This window comes from Oryctolagus cuniculus, chromosome 3, assembly GCF_964237555.1.
Source record: "Oryctolagus cuniculus chromosome 3, mOryCun1.1, whole genome shotgun sequence".
Lineage (NCBI taxonomy): Eukaryota > Metazoa > Chordata > Mammalia > Lagomorpha > Leporidae > Oryctolagus > Oryctolagus cuniculus.
Window position 1 is genome coordinate 107,212,100 of NC_091434.1, and position 20,426 is coordinate 107,232,525.

The 20,426-nt window shown below is 47.1% G+C and overlaps 1 protein-coding gene across 1 annotated transcript; it reads left to right on the forward strand.

The window, feature by feature from the left end:
* The first annotated feature begins 360 nt into the window (after nt 1-360).
* On the forward strand, nt 361-4,203 carry CXCR4 (C-X-C motif chemokine receptor 4). Its single transcript, XM_002712124.5, has 2 exons — nt 361-522; nt 2,606-4,203. Exons 1-2 carry the CDS (start codon nt 508-510, stop codon nt 3,647-3,649), a joined length of 1,059 nt encoding a protein of 352 aa, XP_002712170.1. The 5' UTR covers nt 361-507; the 3' UTR covers nt 3,650-4,203.
* The last annotated feature ends 16,223 nt before the right edge of the window (nt 4,204-20,426 follow it).

Genomic DNA, 20,426 nt, shown 5'->3' on the forward strand with positions numbered 1-20,426 from the left:
CTCAAGTCTCCTCCCCGCCCTGCGCATCGGGGGTCTCCAAGTGTTAGTTAGCATTTCCAGGTGTGAAAATCCATCCACGTGAGCAAGGATGGATGCGCCACGCCCGGACGCGTCCCAGCCAAAGCTTCCCGCCTCGCTCCAGGGACATCGTGCTTTCCCCAAATTCGAGAATGCCTCCGCGATGGCCCACCGGGCGCAGGGACCAGGACGCGATCAACCCCCTAAGAGCCTTCAGTCGGCGGCTTCCGAAGGGGGCACGCTGCCCCCGAGCCCTTGTGTGTTCCTCCTGGTGGCCCGCGCTTCTCCCCCACCCTGCCTTTCCCCTCCCCTCCCGGCCCCGCCCGCCTGCCCACCCGCTCTGCGCATGCGCTGCTCTGGGAGCGTGTTTTTATAAAAGTCCAGCTTCGGTCAGAAACTTCAGTTGTTGGCTGCGGCAGCAGGTAGCAAAGTGTCCTCGAGGACTTGGGTGCTCCGGTAGCCACCGCGGCTGGAGAGCGAGCAGTCACCATGGAAGGGATCAGTGTAAGTCCAGTTTCAACCTGTTTTGTCCTAAACGTGCCCACGCTTGAACTTAGAGCGCAGCCACTTTCTGAGCGGGCAGAAGAGACCAGAACGTTGGAAGTGCCAGTGCACGGGCAGTTTTCGTGATTATAGCCAGGTGGGGGTAGGACTTGGGATCTTCTTTGTAAGCAGAGAAAAGCTTGGAAACGGAGCGTTGGGTGGCTGCGTGTGTCCCACTCAACCCCTTGAGTCTTGGGGCGCGCGCCGGTTTTCGAGCTGTTTGCAAACATAACAACATTCGGTGCACAAGTGCACCGAAGTAGCGCGCGCGGCGCCAGCGCTCAGACCCTCGGTCTCTTCTTGAGAGCAAGGTTTTCTCGGAGCAAGTTAGGTTATCAGAATTTGGAGGTGGAGGGGATCGCGCCTGGGCTGAATAACCCAGATGAGACTGCCTTCTTGGTTAACTTCTGGCAAAGGATCGGGTGGACCGTTCTTGCCGTTGGGCACTTGCTTGCTAAACTCTTGGCCACCCGCGGAACTGTGCCAGTGCCCGGGCTCGGTGGGCAGAGGGCGGGAAAGAAAGGCGGCCCTTCCGCGCCAATTGCCTGAGCGGTCTGAGTGGTGGCAGCAGCTGGGAGGCGGCCGGTTTTGTAGCCTGAGCGCCTTGGGACCGAGGCGCAGACGTAGCGGGCGTCGGAGGCGCGTAGCCCTTCCCTGGCTGCGAATGGGCCCCGAGGTTTAGGGATCGTGCAGAGCCCAGAGGGTTGTGTGGGAGACACCGTGCAGCCGCTAACGGCGAAGGCGAAGCGTTGCGCGGCTGGGACTTAGCGCGGGAGGGTGTTGGGTCCGCACCTGGGCTGCCCGGCCGCCGCGGCGAAGACAAGCAGGTGCAAGTGGAGAGACCGTTTGGCTCTCGCCGAGCCCAATTGCGGCGTTTAACCGTCGGTGGTTTCCTGAAGCCTTTTGAAACCGGCTCTCTACGGACGCTTTTCGTTTCCTTTCGCGGCGCGCAATTCAAAGGCGCTCGCCGCGGAGCCGCCCAGTCTCTCCAGCACCCTGCGGAACAAGCCCGGCGCGCAGCCGGGCAGAGCCCCTGGGACCAATGCCCACCAGCAGTGGGCATGGTAGGCAGCCGCGGCCTCCCAGCGCTGGGGCGACCAGGTCCCCGGCGTGCCCGCCGCCAGGAGGCTTCCAGCTGCCCACCTCGGAGCCCATTTACACTGGATCCGTGGCGGGGTTGGGAAGCCAGGCGGGAGAGTGAGGAAATGAAACTTGGGGCAGGACCACGGGGTGCGGACCCCGTGACTTTCCCCACCCAGGAAAATGCCGCGCTCCCTAACCTCCCGAACCCGCCAAATGATAAACAGGAGCCTGGCAAAAGATCCACGCCCGCGATGAGTGCCCTCTTGGGTTAGGGGGTGCCGTTGGCTGGTCTGACGCGAGCCCTCAGTACCCCAAGCTCCAAAGGGCCTTCGCTTTAAGCCCGCCTTCTCTTATCCCACTGTGAGTTACTGGAAGCATTGGGTTGGGTTTGGACAGGCGTGGGAAAAACGTTTTGTGCCTTTGGAGTGTCAGTCTTTGGGACACCCCAGGGCCTCTCCCTCCTCTTTCTTGTTCTAGCGAATCTTACAAAAAGTTAATCCCAGCTTCTACCCCCACCCAACGTTAGATTCCACCCCTACACCACCCAGACACCCATGCCGCCTGGGAGTGGCCTCTTTGTGTTTGTAGGTTTTTTTTCCTCCTCCTCCTAAGGTTGTATTCCTCCCTCTAGTGGGCGGGGCAGAAGAGTTAGCCAAGATGTGACTTTGAAACCCTCAGAATCTCAGTGCCCTTTTGTTCTTAACAAAAAATCTTGTAATTGGTTCCAGTAAAGAGGGATATAATGAAGTGACTCTGGGGAAAGATGGGAAAGAGGGGCTGCAGGATTCTACGATAATTCTCTTGTACCCTTGCCCCAGGACTTCAGAATTGCCTGCAGAAAGCTAGCCTGCCGTGAGTGTTATGCATTCTTGTTTAAGACGTAAACGTTCTCTACAGCTCGAGCATGGTGAACAATTGCTGAACATGGAAATGAACGTGCCTTCCTTTGCCTCTCTTGCAGATTTACACTTCAGACAACTACACGGAGGAATTGGGCTCAGGGGACTATGACTCCATAAAGGAGCCCTGCTTCCGGGAGGAAAACGCCCATTTCAACCGCATCTTCCTGCCCACCATCTACTCCATCATCTTCTTGACTGGCATAGTGGGCAATGGGCTGGTCATCTTGGTCATGGGTTACCAGAAGAAGCAGAGAAGCATGACAGACAAGTACAGGCTGCACCTGTCGGTGGCCGATCTCCTGTTTGTCATCACGCTTCCCTTCTGGGCAGTGGATGCTGTGGCGAATTGGTACTTCGGGAAGTTCCTGTGCAAAGCTGTCCATGTCATCTACACAGTCAACCTCTATAGCAGTGTCCTCATCCTGGCCTTCATCAGTCTGGATCGGTACCTGGCCATCGTCCATGCCACTAACAGTCAGAAGCCAAGGAAGCTATTGGCTGAGAAGGTGGTCTACGTCGGTGTCTGGATTCCTGCTCTCCTGCTGACTATTCCCGATTTCATCTTTGCCAATGTCAGAGAGGCAGAGGGGAGGTACATCTGTGACCGCTTCTACCCCAGTGACCTGTGGGTGGTTGTGTTCCAGTTTCAGCACATCATGGTTGGCCTTATCCTGCCGGGTATCGTCATCCTGTCCTGCTATTGCATAATCATCTCCAAGCTGTCACACTCCAAGGGCCACCAGAAGCGCAAGGCCCTCAAGACCACTGTCATCCTCATCCTGGCCTTCTTCGCCTGCTGGCTGCCCTACTACATTGGGATCAGCATCGACTCCTTCATCCTCCTGGAAATCATCAAGCAAGGATGTGAGTTTGAGAACACTGTGCACAAATGGATTTCTATCACCGAGGCCCTAGCCTTTTTCCACTGTTGTCTCAATCCCATCTTGTATGCCTTCCTCGGGGCCAAATTTAAAACCTCTGCTCAGCACGCACTCACCTCTGTGAGCAGAGGGTCCAGCCTCAAGATTCTCTCCAAAGGAAAGCGGGGTGGACATTCTTCTGTTTCAACCGAGTCTGAATCTTCAAGTTTTCACTCCAGCTAACGCTGATGGGAAAGACTTTTTTTTATACATATATATATATATATAAAGAACTTTTTTTAAGTTACACATTTTTCAAATATAAAAGACTGACCAACACTGTACAGTTTTTATTGCCTGTTGGACTTTTGTCTTGTGTTTCTTTAGTTTTTGTGAGGTTTAATTGACTTATTTATATAAATATTTTGTTTCATGTTGATGAGCGTCTAGGCAGGACCTGTGGCCAAGTTCTTAGTTGCTGTGTGTCTGGTTGTAGGACTGTAGAAGAGGAACTGAACATTCCAGAGTGTGTAGTGAATCACGTAAAGCTAGAAATGACCCTCAGCTGTTTGTGCATAAATAATCTCTCCATTCCTGTGGAACATCTTTTTTTTTTCTTCTTTCTATTCTTAAGTTGTTTGGTTACACTATGTGATTTCTCTGTAGAAGATGGCACTTATAACCAAAGCCTGAAGTGGTCTAGAAATGCTGGTTTTTCAGTTTTCAGGAGTGGGTTGATTTCAGCACATGCAATGTACAGACTTGTATTAAGTTGTTAATAAAAGGATGTGATAAAATTGCCTAGTGTTATGCTCTGATTTCTGTCGACATTCCTTTGGTTGGCAGCAGACACACATAATAATAGACAATGCTTATGAAGTGACAAAAGCATTTGGTAAATAGCAGAGCTGATAGTTAAGACTATGTGACATGACTAAAGCTTTAACTGCTTCCACCTCAGGTGGAAGTTCAGGGATGCCCACCCAGCACCATTTTCTATGAAAGAACTTCCAGAAGAACAAGTAGACATAGGAAGAAAACGCATGCAACTGTGTTTGGATCTTACTGCTGCTGTCTCCTTGGTGTGTGATCTGCATGGGTGTCATGGCTGGCACTGTATGCTTTTCTCATCTAAATCCTCCGTAGATACCATCACTCCCCTTTCACAGATGAGGGCACCGAGTGCGCTTCAGAGAACTTCTGTAACTTGCACTTTCAACAGGCAGGTACAAGAGTGGATTCCATTTATCATTCCACCTTTTGCTCTTAACCCTTACCCACTGTTGTCCCCCAGAACACCTGGTCATGAATCAACTGAAGTGTTAAAAAAAAAAAAAAAACAAGCCAAAAGTGAATGTTTTCTTCATAAAATTAACCATGCCCAAAATACCCTTCTGTGATATCTTTTATGCAAATCTCAACACTTGTTCTCAAGTCTATTGCAGCACTCAGCACCACCTTGGGGGTTCAGCTGAACAGCTAGAAGCATTGGTGTGTCTTAGAATCTGGAAGAGAAGGCCCCTGAAGCAAGCTCCCAGTTGCCCTTGTTTTGCACAAGACTCCAGTCTTAGGTAACATCACCAGAGCTATTTACACTACCATTGTGCAAGCCCTGAGCTCTTGAGTAAATTTCAGCTCTGGTCTCCATTTGAAGATAATTTCTTAACTATAGTGAATCCTACCTGCCACACTTTGGAACACAAGCAAGACACTCCAAGCATGCGCTCAGATAACAAGTAGGATATAATTAAGGCAATATTTAGTCTCCTTTTAGTAATTGTTTCTGGCACAGAAAATCCGTTTTGGAGGAAAAATTGCAATGCCTTATCTTTCTGAAGCAAATCACATTTGTTCAAGGCAAATTATAGATCTTGTGAAGGGAAATAACTTAATTACGTAAAATAGAATCCAATTTGGCTGTACATTTTTGCTGCAGTCTATGGATCTGGGGTAATTCAGAGCGGTGTCCCTATTCCACTTGAGAACACAATTAGATTTGAGATAGGGAATTATCTGGAGGTTTCTTGGTTTTCCCTGGAAAGCCTGATTGGATCACCCTTCGCCTAAGCATAGTTTTACATAGACTTTTCAAAGGCTTAGTCCTAAAGCCATGACCATTGTGGCAGACTTCACTTGAACCTTCTCCATAAATATTTATTCTCAGGGAGACAATAGAAGAAATCCTCGGAAGGAATTCCTTTTTCTTTCTCTTCTTGGCTTGAAACCCCCTTACCCCAGATTCCTCTCCTTTGCCTTGGAGTCACAACAAAAGGGCCGGAGCTGAAACAAAATTCCCAGTGTCACAAGTCTTAATGGATATTTCATTCTCCCTAGGAACAAAGGTGGGATCACTCTTTTTCAAAAAGGAGAAGAAAGCGTGGGCACTCCCCACCCCCATCACTCTCTGTCCCAAGCCTGCCATGTTCAGAGTGGCTCCAAAGGCTTGCCTGTGTTGTGGTTTGTCTGACAATGCTGGCCAGCCCTCACATGAAGCAGCTGATTGTTCCCTCTCCTCATCCCTTATGAATGGGACCCTGGAAGGTCAGTAATGTAGATCAGTTGTATAATGGCAGCTAAAATATTTAAATTGTATGCATGCTGCACATAATGGCATAAAAATGACATTTCACTTATTAATAGCATTAAGCCTCTAACTGGGAAAGAATGGGGATGTTTTTTCTCTTGCAAAGCTTTTGCTTTTCTAAAATGCCACTTGACAATTTACCTCCCTCTACAGTGGGCTTCCCAGCCCCCTTTGGTGATTATGCTTATATTAAAATAATGATTCTGGTATACCCTTTTAGGAGGTCACCCTACAGACTTTAATAATTGAACCAAGTATAACTTTCTCTTAGCTTATTGTCAGATATTAAATAAAGGTTTCATGAGCAATTAAGTTACTGTTCCCATGTAACAGTCCATTTAAGTGGGGAAGAGGCCCTGGGGATGAAACCATCCAGGCATCCCCCAACACTTGGAAACAGAGAAGCATGGCTTCACGGGGATTTACTTGCCCAGCAGGCTTTGAAGAGGTCTCTTACCTGGCTGTCCAGGTGGCTCAGGCAGTCAGTGACAATGGAGATCTCTGCAAAGAGCCAGACACAAGATCTGGCTAGAAGCACAGACTCTCAGGGATGTTGGAACCTCAAGGGCCAATAAAAGATGTAGCTGAGGGGCCAGCGCTGTGGCGTAGCCAGTAAAGCCACTGCCTGCAATGCCAGCATATCATATGGGTGCCAGTTTGAGTCCCAGCTGCTCCACTTCCCACCCAGCTCTCTGCTATGGCCTGGGAAAGCAGTAGAAGATGGCCCAAGTCCTTGGGCCCCTGCCCCGACTTGGGAGACCCAAAAGAAACTCCTGGCTCCTGGTTTGTATTGTCCCAACTCCTGCCATTGCGGCCAGTTGGGGAGTGAACCAGCAGATGGAGGACCCCTCTCTCTCTCTCTCTCTCTCTCTCTCTCTCTCTGCCTTGCCTCCGCCTCTCTATAGCTCTGCCTTTCAAATAAATAAATAAATCTTTAAAAAATATATAGCTGAAATTCTGTAAGAACATTGTTCTGCAGCCTTGCCCCCTAGAAAACACTTGGTAAGATCTGGAAACAGTCTAGGTGACCACATTGGGTGGAGGGCGAGGAGGACAGGGAACTGTAGGTGAGGTGTTGCTGGCCATCCAGTGGGGAGGGGCCAGGGGCATTGCTAAACATCCTACAAGGCACAGGACACCAACATCAGTACAAAGAACAGGACCAAAATGTCAGTAGTGCTGCAAGTCAAGAACTCCTTTATTAAAGTAATGAAAATTATCAAAATAAGCATGCGTCCAACTTGTATAATGCTATGAAATAGCACAAATCCATGATGAGCTTGGTCTTCACATGCACTATGATCTGGATATTGGTGTGCTCCCAAAATTCTTATGTGATGACATTAGGAGATGGGGGCCTTTGTGGTGATTAGGTCACCAGGGCAAGGATCTCATGATTGGGATTAGTGCCCTTATAAAACAGACTGCAGAAACCTAGCCTGCCCTTTGCACATTGTGAAGACACATCATCTGTGAACCAGAAAGTGGGCCTCCACCAGATACCAAATCTGCCAGTGCCTGGATCAACTTCTCAGCCTCCAGCGCGGTTGAGAAATGAGTGTCAGCTGCTCTCCGTGGCAGTTTGTGATCGCAGCCCCAGACAACTCAGCCAGTATCACCGGACAGTGCTCCAAGGTCTCCCTTCAGCCTCCCTGGCTCTGTCCCACTTCAACACACCCTCCCCACCCACCTTGCTCCCTTCAAACAGTTATATTTCACCCTTAGTTCAATCTGACTTTCTCATCAAGAACACAGCTTTCTGTCAGTCTATCTTCTCTCACTGGATTATCAGCTTCTCCAAGGCAGGAATGCTGCCATTTTTTCTCTGGGTTGCTGCAGGCCCTGCTGGGAAAATAAATGGCAAAGGGTAACAGCTGAGGGTTCTCTAATTCCCATCAAGTGTCTCCAAAACCCACGGTGTTTACTCACTTAATCCTCACTGCTGCCCATGACTCAATTTGGAACACTTCCCATTTTCCTCCTTTTATTGAAAATATAAACAAGTGATGAGGTACCAGCCCATTGTTCCATTGTCTGCAACTGACTCCGATTAATTTAAATCAATCCTAGTAAGTCCGACAATTAAAATCTTCAAAAGCCTTCTGAAAATCCTTTCAACTAGAAATGTGAACTGGTTGCAGTCCAAGTTGAGGAATCCACAATGTCAAGAAACCTCAGAAGGGGAAGGAATTTTTCAAACTCAAACAAACAAAGGTGCTCAACCAAACTATACCAGGTGCTGGGTGTTTATCTGGCAGAGCTGGTCCATGATTAACTTCATTTACATATTCCAGTTCAACTAACCAGAACTCAACTCATCAACACTTTTAATTAAAGGGAATTACTTCCTCATATTTGTCTCTGTCAGAAAGAAAAATGTATTGAGAGCTCATTAGATTCCAGGCACTCTTATAGATAGGATACAAGAGCTCCACCAATTAAATATTGCTATCTCTGGAGCCAAGGTATAACCTAGCAGTTAACAGGCCCACATCCCACGTCAGAGCACCTGTGCTTCCCTCCTGACTCTGGCTCCTGGCTCCAGCTTTCAGCTAACGCAGACGCTGAGAGGCAGATCCAGAGAGGCTGCAGTGGTGGCTCAGGGAGTGGAGTCACTACCACCCAGATCCAAGACCTGGATCATGCTCCCAGTCCCCAGCTTCAACCCTAGCCCACCTATAAGTGCTGTGAACACTTGCAGAGTGAACGAATGGACGGGAGCTCTCTTCTGTCTCTCTGCCTCTCTAATTCATTTGCTCATTAAAAAGAATATAGATATCTACTTTCAAGCAGGGGCACAAAGAAATTAAACAACAAAGAAGGGGATGATGTTCTTTTCACTACACATATTATCAACGGAATTAAACAAAACAGAACCATCAAGTTCTGAGGCATGTTCTCAAGTTCTCAATATAGTCAGTCCAGACTTGTCTGTCCTTTCTAAGCTGAGTCATACATAACTGTTACTTTGAGAGTAACACACCAGGGTAATTTTTAAATGTAATCTTCATCATAACCCTATACAATAGGGGCTATTACTTGCTTATTTTACAGATGGGGAAACTGAGGCATAGGATATAGCTGAAAATGAACCAGCATTACTTGTTTCATGAGTAATTAAGCTTTGATTTGAGCCCAGGCAGTCTGATAGCAGAGTTGCCTTCTTGCGCACTATAGGAGCTTTATTATTTGCTATCATGTTAGCCAATATTCAATATAATGAAAGATCCTTAAGGCTGTTCAACACTTTTCAGGGTTAAATACTAGACACTAACCTGATTGTACTTTCTAAAGCAAGGGTGGGGAACCTTTTCTCTGCCAAGGGCCATTTGGACATTTATAGCATCATTCATGGGCCATACAAAATTAGCAACTTAAAAATTAGCCTGCTAAAGAACTATAGGATTTTGAGGCCTGCCTTGCAGTTGCTTAGACAGGACCAGATCACATGATGTTGCTGGCCTTATACAGCCTGTGGGCCAGACGTTCCCCACCCTACTTTTAAGCAACAAAGCAGCACTGACATTTTAGAAATATTTGAACTATCAGTGGTTGAAATATTCACAAAAATGGGTTTCAAGCCAACCTGATCCACTGTGCCTGGCACACAGTAAGAGCTCAATAGTGCTTTGTTGAACGAGCACACAAGTGATGACCCATAAATGTCTATTCTGTAGAGCACACCATCCTCTGGGCACCAGGAGGGCTGTGTGTCAGGCTTGACTTCCTCCAGTCACAGTCCTCCCTTCCCACATAGCCGCTCATGTATTGAACAGCACCCAGGTCACACAAATGTGAAAGCTGCTCACAACAGTAGAAGACGGAATCCTTTGGTGTTCCAGACGTGCTGGAGAGGTAGCTAAAAGACTCTTGCCCTTTCCAACTTGCCACATTTTAGGAAATCAAAATTTCCACCCACTCACACTATTTTCCTATTACAGTCAGGCCACCAAATCTGCGGATCATGCCCCCATGGAATCAACCAACTTCTGCTTTAAAACATTTTTTAAAAGTTTTCATTTGTATCTGAGTATGTCCAGACTTTTTCCTTATCATTACTCCCCAAACCATACAAGTAGAGTATGACCATTTACATAACATTTATGTTGTGTTAGATATTACAATCTAGAGATGATTTAAAGTCTATGGGAGAATTCTGTAGGTTATATACAAATACTATACCATTTTATATACAAGACTTAAGCATGCTCAGATTTTGGTGTCCTGGGAGGAGAGCCCTAGAACCAGAGAGCAACCCCTCAGATAGCAAGGGTTGACTGCTACTTACTCTCCATTTAAGGGAGAGCCGACTCCAGCCCATCTCCCAAGGTAGCCGGGAGCTCGCTAAGCTTCATCTGTCTTGTTGCTTTCTCAGCCCCAGAGAAGCTGTTTACAGCAGGAGGATTAGAGCAGAAGGCCTGTCAAAACCTGGGCTCTGGGAGAGAGCTCTGAAGGCAGTTTTTCAGCCTTCTATCCACATGAGACAATTTGTCAGGCTCCTGGGACTGAAGAAGGAAATTGAGACCTTCATGTTGGGCCACATCCCACTTCCTTTGGCTAAACCTATTCAGTCTTTATCAGTCCAAGCGAGCGTTTCCATGCTAAGTTCCCAGCATGGTCTGTGCACGTAAACTCACACAAATACAGGCTTTTTACAAGGTAAGAGCGGCTATTGGTGTGGACCATCATTATTCTTTAAAACTTTTGAAAAATGTTGCTTCTCAACAAGTTTAACACCTTAAGTGCCAATTCCTAACATAGTTGACTGACATTTGACTGGATGAAAAAGTAATCAGGTTCCATAAGGCTGTATTAATGTTGTCTGAAATTAAGCACAATTAGCTCAGCTGTCTAGAACTTGATGTTTCCAAAGCCAGAATTAAGGGTGTGAATCCCACTGGGGCCATTTTAGAGGGATTTAAAGAGGAATACCAAGCTCTATGATGGCAAAGACTATGTCTGTTTATAGTTTGAGGGGATCTTTAAAAAGTTTATGAAAAAATCATACAATGAAAAAATCTAGGCATAGATTTCAAAATCCTCTTCACCAAAATAATCTAGTCCTTTACTTTTGCTTTTCCATAAGTTCTTTGATGTACCTTCCTATTTCCAGGGTCTAAAATAGGGGTCCTGAGCCTTCTTTGCAAATGCTCAGGTAGTAAATTTTTTAAATTTTGTGTGCCACGTATTTCCTAACCCAGTTACTGAGCTATGCCATTGTAGCAAGAATATTGTAGCAATAACACTTTATTTCTGGAAACCAATTCAAATTTCATAGAACTTTCACATATCACAAAACAGTATTCTTCTTTTGATTTGTTTTCTCCAACCATATGAAAATGTGAAATACATTCTTTGCTCCCCGACTATAAAAAACAGCAGCCTAAATCTGACCTGCAGGCTATAGTGTGCTGACTCTGATCTAGATAATGATTAAAATACAATAGGAATTCAGTGAACATGAATAAGTAAAATTCTAAAGATAGGAAAGTTTACTCTTTACTGCATGTGATTTCTATATTCACATTAACATAAAGGTATTTCAAAAGGTTCATGGAAAATGGAATTGAGAGAAGACTATTTGGAGGCAAAAAAAAAAAAAAAAAAAACCATTTGAAATCCATGCATTCAAGGAGCATTCAAAAAGTTTGTAAAAAAAAAGTTTGCTATTGAAAACAGGTGGGGGCCGGCGTTGTGGTGTAGTGGGTAAAGCTGCCGCCTGTACTGTCACCATCCCATATGGGTGCCAGTTTGAGTCCCGGCTGCTCCACTTCTGATCCAGCTCTCTGTTGTGGCCTGGGAAAGCAGCAGAAGATGGTCCAAGTCCTTGGGCCCCTGCACCCACTTGGGAGACCCGGAAGAAGCTCCTGGCTTCTGGTTTGGATCGTCCCAACTCTTGCCATTGTGGTCACTTGGGGAGTGAACCAGTGGATGGAAGATCGCTTTCTGCCTCTGCCTCTCTATAACTCTGCCTTTCATATAAATAAATAAATAAATAAAATTTGTGCATGGATTTCAACATTTTTGGCCTCAAAATAAGCTTATCTTTTAATTCCATTTTTCTGCAAACTTCTTGACATACCCTTGAAGAACACCACTTATGAAGCACACTGCCATTCACAAAATGCTTTCACAGGCAGGATCTCACCCCCATCTACTTTTCAGTTCCTGAGCCATCACTTGCTGCCTCTGAGGTGCACGGTAGCAGGAAGCTGGAATTGAGAGTACAGGTGGGATTCAAACCCAGGCACTCTGATGTGGGATGCTGCTGTCCCAAGCAGCATCTTTTTTTTTTTTTTTTTTTTTTTTTTTTTTTTGACAGGCAGAGTGGATAGTGAGAGAGAGACAGAGAGAAAGGTCTTCCTTTTGCCGTTGGTTCACCCTCCAATGGCCGCCACAGCTGGCGCACCGCGCTGATCCGAAGGCAGGAGGCAGGTACTTATCCTGGTCTCCCATACGGGTGCAGGGCCCAAGCACTTGGGCCATCCTCCACTGCACTCCCTGGCCACAGCAGATAGCTGGCCTGGAAGAGGGGCCACCGGGACAGAATCTGGCGCCCCAACCGGGACTAGAACCCCGGGGGTGCCGGCGCCACTAGGTGGAGGATTAGCCTGTTGAGCTGCGTTGCCGGCCCCAAGCAGCATCTTAACCATGGCACCAAACATCTGCCCCAATCCTGCTGTTTTACTAGGTCCATTATTTCAGGAGGAAAGGTCTAGAAGAGTTGCCTTTGCTATTAACCTTTGTGCAACTCCATCACTCTTATCTCCTAGAGTGCCAGTGAAGGTGGCATCTCATTCTTCCCTAAGTCCCATAGCTTGAAGAGCAACAGCTCACTAATGAAAGTTGGTGAGCCCTGACTAACACCCTGGAGCAGGAGCAACACCCACTTTGATCCTACAAAGTGATAATCACCAGTCACAACTTTTGGCAGAGACTCCCCAGACAGCCTATAAAGAGGACAAAAGAAAAGCCATGATGCAGGGCAATGAATAGCGTTTCACAGCCACAAGCTGAGCCACAAAAGCCCAGGGAAAATCAATGGTGCAGAAAGCGTTTTTGGACCTGACCCCAGCTTTGAGGGGAAGAAGGATTATTTTGCTGTTTCCTTTCAGCCCTCAGGTGCCTCACGGGGTCGTCAACGTTGATTTCCAAGGGGCCTCCACTATTACGTCTCTTACGAAAAATGTCTCCCAGCAAACTTCATTGCTTTATAGGACATTCTTCCCCAGGGGAGAGGCCCAGCTTCTGTCTCAGACGGGAAGACACGTGAAGAGGCTGACGTGTCTTCTGCCTGTCCTGAGGTGGGTTTCTGCTGCACCTGCCGACAGCACAAGACGGGTGCTCAGTCACCGTGGCCTGAGGGAAGGAAGGCAAGCCGTCTGGGCTGCATGGGTCTCTCAGTGTGGAGTGGAAAAGAAGGAAGTTGAGGACTGGTGTTTTAGTGCAGCAAGCGAAGCTGCTACTTGAGACACAGCAACCCCAGTCAGAGGGCCGGCAAGTCCTGGCTGCTCTGCTTCAGATCCAACGTCCTGCTAACTCACCTGGGAAGGCAGCAGATGATGGCGCAAGTACGTAGGTCCTTTCCAGCCCTGTGGCAGACCAGAATGGTGTTCCTGGCTCCTGGCTTCCCAGCCTAACACAGACCTGGCCACCACTGTGGCCATCTTGGGAGTGAGCCAACAAATGGAAGAATTCTCTCTCTCTCTCTTCCCCCCTTCAAATAAATAAATATGTTTTTAAAATAAATAAGACTACACATAAGAAAGTCTGTTTTAAAATATTTTTTAAATAAGAGAGTTGTATGGGAATAAATAAAATGGGAAAGGACACCATGTGCCAATTAGTAAAAGAGGAAATAAAACTGATAAACAAAAATATGAGGAAATGTTCAACCTCACTGGCAACCAAATACATAAAAATCAAAACAACAACACACTGCTGCTCACTCATCACACTAGCAAACATCTGCACAGTAATAAGCCCCCCCAAGTGCCCGGGTGCAGCGGGCCACGCACCCCCGAGCACAGCTGCTCAGACCAAACGGGCAAAGCCCCAGCAGCCCTCTGTGCTCACCCTTTCTGCCTCTGACAGACCACTTCTGGACATCCAATGTGAGGAAAGAAACCCTAAATCTTATAACAGCTTTGTAAATAAAGTTGAGTTTTGCATTTGCAGAACTAGCAGTACATATCGATGCATTTGCATATCTAGCAGTACAATGAGAGGTAAGGCTGCCGTTGCAGCCAGTTGTGGAGTGAACCAGCAGATGGAAGACCTCTCTCTCTCTGCCTCTCCTTGTCTCTCTGTGTAACTCTGACTTTCAAATAAATAAATAAATCTTTAAAAAAAAAAAAAAAGGTTTAGAATCTTGTAGAGTTCACTAGTAGCAGAAATCTTAACGTTATATTCCCAGTAATGACTTTGGCAGTCCAGTGTTTCTGAACAGAAAGTCAGGATCTCAAGGAAGCATTCTAGAGAAGTCCAAAAGTACAGGAGAAAGAAATTCAGGACTGTGTGGCAGTAGCTACAGACCAGACTGAGCTGATGGCAAGTGAACCTGATTCAATCAATGCATAGACATGGCACCATCTTTACAGGATCACGTCTTCAGTAGAAGCAACACAGACCTGGGGACTCTCTAAGAACTCCTCCCAGAGAGGTCAAGTCTTTCTAAACGCACAGAAAAGCAAACATACTAGAAAAACCTAAAGGAAATTTCTGAAAGGGTTGGGCATTCACACATGACAGCAATAGTGTGGGGCCTGAAATGAGAACAATGTGTAAGAGGTCAACCCTAAATATTCCTTTTTTGCATTGAATTAGAAAGGAAATGTCTTGTTGGGGAAGAACTTCCTTCATTCTAATAAGCCCCCAGAATACAGCAGCACACAACAATGGTGGTTTAGTTCGTGTCCAATAATGCAAGGTTCTGGGGTGGGCAGTGGCTGCAGAAAAAGACCAGTGCTTTCTGTTGAGGAGAAGATACTGCGATTCTTTACTTTTATTGCTTGAAATGAGAGGAGGAGTCAGAACACATGGACTTGAAAGGAAAAATAAATATTTTCCCTCAGGGTTAAAATGAAAGTAATACATTAACAAGAAATAATTTAACAATTACTATGACTGTTATTCTAGGAAACAAACTCTCCTCAAAAATTATATGTTGTCAGGGCTGGCGCTGTGGTATAGCAGGTAAAGCCTCTTCCTGCAGTGCCGGCATCCCATATGGGCACCAGTTCATATCCTGGCTGCTCCACTTCTGATCCAGCTCTCTGCTATGGCCTGGGAAAGCAGGAGAAGATGGCCCAAGTCCTTGGACCCCTGCACTTGCATGGGAGACCTGGAGAATGCTCCTGGTTCTTGGCTTGGGATCGGCCCAGCTCGGCCATTATGGCCATTTGGGGAGTGGGTTGGTGGATGGAAGACCTCTCTCTCTCTCTCTGCCTCTGCCTCTCTGTAACTCTGTCTTTCAAATAAATAAATAAATCTTTAAAATTTTCATGAAAAAGATACTATCGGCCGGCGCCGCAGCTCACTTGGCTAATCCTCCACCTGCGGTGCCCACACTCTGGGTTCTAGTCCCGTTCGGGGCGCCGGATTCTATCCCAGTTGCTCCTCTTCCAGTCCAGCTCTCTGCTGTCGCCTGGGAAGACAGTGGAGGATGGCCCAAGTGCTTGGGCCCTGCACCTGCATGGGAGACCAGGAGGAGGCACCTGGCTCCTGACTTCAGATCGGTGCTGCGAGCCGGCCGTAGCGGCCATTTGGGGAGTGAACCAACGGAAGGAAGACCTTTCTCTCTGTCTCTCTCTCACTGTCTAACTCTGCCTGTCCAAAAAAAGAAAAAAAAAAAAGATACTTTGAAATCTACATGGTAAAGAAACCTCCTTTTGTAGTTCTGAGTATATATGGTCACTTGTGACTTGAAACTTGTGTTTCTGTTTTGGTGCCTGATTTATCTGGTTGAGCATTACTAGTCCACTCAGGCATCACCAAGGAGTTTTGGTCTCACTCTTCACTATTTTTCACATGTTTGTATCACTCTTTGGTTCTAAATTAGACACTTGAGGGAGGATATTGATTCTTTGCCTTATTTCATATCATTTTTACTTCTCATCATATTGTATTTAATTTTTATTAGCATCTAGTACAAGTTAAAACGAAAGAACTTTAACCAAAGCACTGCAAATTTATTGGCCACTTTATGGGCCTCCATTATGGACTGAACTGTTTTCTTCAAAAATTCCTGTGTTGAGACCCTAACCCCTACTGCCTCAGGATGTGACCATGTGAACATATAGGGTCTTTTTTTTTTTTTTTTTTTTCAGACAGTGAGAGAGAGAGACAGAGAGAAAGGTCTTCCTTTGCCGTTGGTTCACCCGCCAATGGCCGCCGCGGCCAGCACGCTGCAGCCAGCGCACCACGCTGATCCAATGGCAGGAGCCAGGTACTTATCCTGGTCTCCCATGGGGTGCAGGGCCCAAGGACTTGGGCCATTCTCCACTGCACTCCCTGGACATAGCAGAGAGCTGGCCTGGAAGAGGGGCAACCGGGACAGAATCCGGCACCCCGACCGGGACTGGAACCTGGTGTGTCGGTGCCACAAGGCGGAGGATTAGCCTAGTGAGCCGCGGCGCCGGCCTAACATATAGGGTCTTTAAATAGATTCTTTTTTTTTTTTTTTTTTAAGATTTTGTTTACTTGAAAGTCAGAGTTATAGAGAGGCAAAGGCAGAGAGAGAGAGAGAGAAAGAGAGGTCTTCCATCCGCTGGTTCACTCCCCAGATGGCCACAATGGCCAGAGCTTTGCCAATCCGAAGGCAGGAGCCAGGAGCTTCTTCCAAGTCTTCCACATGGGTGCAGGGGCCCAAAGACTAGAGCCCTTCTTCTACTGCTTTCCCAGGCCATAGCAGAGATGGGTGGGAAGAGGAGCAGCTGGGACTCAAACTGGTGCCCATATGGGATGCAGGTGCTACAGGCAGCAGCTTTACCCACTACACCATAGTGCTGGCCTCTAAATAGATTCTTAAGTTAAAATGAATCCCGTAGGCCCTAATCCAATATAACTGATAACTTCATAAGAAGACAAAGGGAGGGTACAGACACAGGGGGAGACCAAATGCACTCCCCAAGTTCATGTTTTGAAATCATAACTCTTTCTGTCGTGTGGAGAAGACGGGGAGTTGAGTAGATCTGGAAAGACTACTAAGCAAGAGAGTATAAGAGTGTGAAATCTGCGATCTCATCTGGATTGATGTTTCCCTAGCTTCCACGATACATGTTCCAAAATGAGCCCTGGGTGGGGGACGCAGTGGCCTAGAGACACTCTCATCATTGACAGTAAAAGGTCACATACACAGACACATAAGGGGCCGGCACTGTGGCGTAGTAAGTTAAGCCTATGCCTGTGGAGCCAACAAACCATGTGGGCACCGGTCCCAGTTGGCTGTTCCACTTTCAGTCCAGCTCTCTGCAGTGGCCTGGGAAAGCAGCAAAAGATGGCCGAAGTTCTTGGGCCCCTGTACCCATGTGGGAGACATGGAAGAAGCTCCCGGCTTCAGATTGGCCAAGCCCCTGTTGCAGCCACTTACGGAGTGAACCAGCAGATGGAAAACCTCTCTGTTTTCTCTCTCTCTGCCTCTCAAATAAATAAATAAATCTTGGCGGGTGCCGCAGCTCAATAGGCTAATCCTCCACCTGCGGCACCAGCATACCGGGTTCTAGTCCCAGTCAGGGTGCCAGATTCTGTCCCGGTTGCTCCTCTTCCAGTCCAGCTCTCTGCTGTGGCCCGGGAGTGCAGCGGAGGATGCCCAAGTCCTTGGGCCCTGCACCCACATAGGAGACCAGGAGAAGCACCTGGCTCCTGGCTTCAGACCAGCGTGGTGCGCCGGCCGCAGCAGCCATTGGAGGGTGAACCAACAGCAAAGGAAGACCTTTCTCTCTGTCTCTCTCTCTCACTGTCCACTCTGCCTGTCAATAAATAAATAAATAAATAAATAAATCTTTTTTAAAAAAAATCAGACACATAAAATGACTTCATTATTGAAGGCTTACTTGCTAGTTGTCCTTTTCCACTGTCACCTCAAACCAATATGTCAAAAACAGAAGGGGTCTCCATAAACCAGATCTATGTATAAGCCACTTTCCCCCATCTGTCTACCAGCCCATCTCCTCAACTTTTCACTTGTGAATCCTGGAGGCTACCCTGTGACAATTCCCTCTGTGGGGAGCAACTCGGACTAGACTGTTACTGGAATTAAGACTTATTCTGTGCATCTGCTCTCCCACAATATGGCGCTGGGAGAGGAGGAAACAGCTTCTACACAGCTGCCTCCAGTTCAACCAATAAACAGCAGGAGCTGCTCCTGATTGGAGGAGAGCAGCGTACTCGGCGTTGGGTAGCAGAGTTGGGATTGGTGGAAGAGGACTATAAAGGAGGAGAGAGACAACATGCACCAGGAACATCTATCTGAAGGAACACCTGAGCAGCCCCTGAGAGAGCCAGCCGGTGGTGTGCCGCTCCCCCGCGGAAGTGGGGAAAGCGGCAGGGGGAAGGGTCGGTAGCCAACCCGGGAAGAACCAGCAGCAAACCCGGGAAGGGCCGAGAAGACAAAAGAACAGCCCAGGGTCCTGTGTCGTTCCTCCACGAAGAGGGGGAGCGACATAATGGTGCCGTGACTCGGATATGAAGCCTAGGCAGGGTTTAGTGTCGTTCCTCCACGAAGAGAGGGAGCGACACCCTCTCCAACATCCCTGTGTCTCGATCCCTGGCTCCTTCTACTTCATCCTGCATCCTGGCTCCAAGGATCGGGCGATATCCAGATATCTGTCTTGGAAGAACTGGAGCTTATAGGAACAAACACAGTTGAACTTTGTTTTCTCAGTGTATTTCATGAGTGCAGCCGTTAGGTTCAGATTTCTTTTCCTTTATGAAAGTTTCCTGTCCTGAGCTGCCACCTTCTTGCCAAACTCTTAATCCAACATTCCACACTATGCAATTTACTGTTGAATCACTTTCCTACTCTTTCATTATTTATGTATTTACTTGAAAGACAGTGTTAGAGAGAGAGAGAGAGAGAGAGAGAGAGAGAGAAAGGGAGAGACAGAAAGATCTTCCATCTAATGGTTCACTCCCCAAATGCCTGCAAACAGCTGAGGTTGGGCAAGACCCCAACCAGAAACCTGGAACTCCATCCAATTCTACCTCTTGGATGGTTGAGGCCCAAGTCTTCTGCTGCTGTTCCAGGAACATTAGCGAAAGCTGGATAGGAAGTGGAGCACCCAAGACTCAGGATGACGCACATATGGCTAGTGTCACAATGCCATTGTTTCCAGGTCCCTACTTCATGGCAATGTGCTATAGCAGCCACAAGACACATAATACATGCAACTACAATTCATTTTACATATTTTTTCCAGGTATATTTTCTTTTTTAAAAAAATATTTATTTATTTGAAAGACAGAGTTACACAGAGCAAGAAGGAGAAGAAGAGAGAGAGAGAGAGAGAGGTCTTCCATCTGCTGGTTCACTCTCCAATTGGTCACAATGGCCAGAGCTGAGCTGATCCGAAGCTAGGAGCCAGGAGCTTCCTCTAGGTCTTCCCACGTGAGTGCAGGGGCCAAAGGACTTGGACCATCTTCTACTGCTTTCCCAGGCCATCAGCAGAGAGCTGGATCAGAAGTGGAGCAGCTGGGACTTGAACTGGCGCCCATATGGGATGCCAGCACTGCAGGTAGCTGCTTTACCCACAACACCACAGCTCCAGCCCCAAGATACAGTTTCTTAACCTCTGCTCTAATCATGTTCCTTTCCCACTTATTTCACTTCAGGATGTATTAGGTTTATTAGGCAACTACTCTGTGATAGTCACTATAATTAAACTGAGGGTGTAGAGGTGAACAACACCAGCATGGCCCCTGACTCCATGGAACTTCCAGTCTAGTGAGGAAGACAAACATTAAACCATTAGAGCCTCCATAAAATGTATGGTTATAAATTGTAGTGTACTATCTATGAAAGGAATAGGTATGAAACATGATTGGAGATCACACGATGTTAAGTTGGTGCCTGAAGGATAAATAGGAGCCAACATGACCCAAAAAATTTAAGGGAAAGACATGGATAAGAAGAGACAAAATAGACAAAATGAGAAAGTGCCCAGGAAGGGAAAGAGTTTAGAATCATGGAACTGAAATGCAAAGAAGGCCATTATGCCTGAAGCCTGGTGAGCAAGGGGAACATGAACAATATGAGACTGGGTAAGAAAACAAAGAGTGCATCAGAAAATCAAGTTCAGGGCACTTGGGATGCTATCTTGGTGAAAATAGAAGGCACTGAGAGGTTCCAAATAGGAACAGAACATGATGCAATGACGTTTATAAAGCTGTCTCCAGCTGCTGTCCAAGAGAGGACCCAATGGAGTAAAGAAAGAAGTC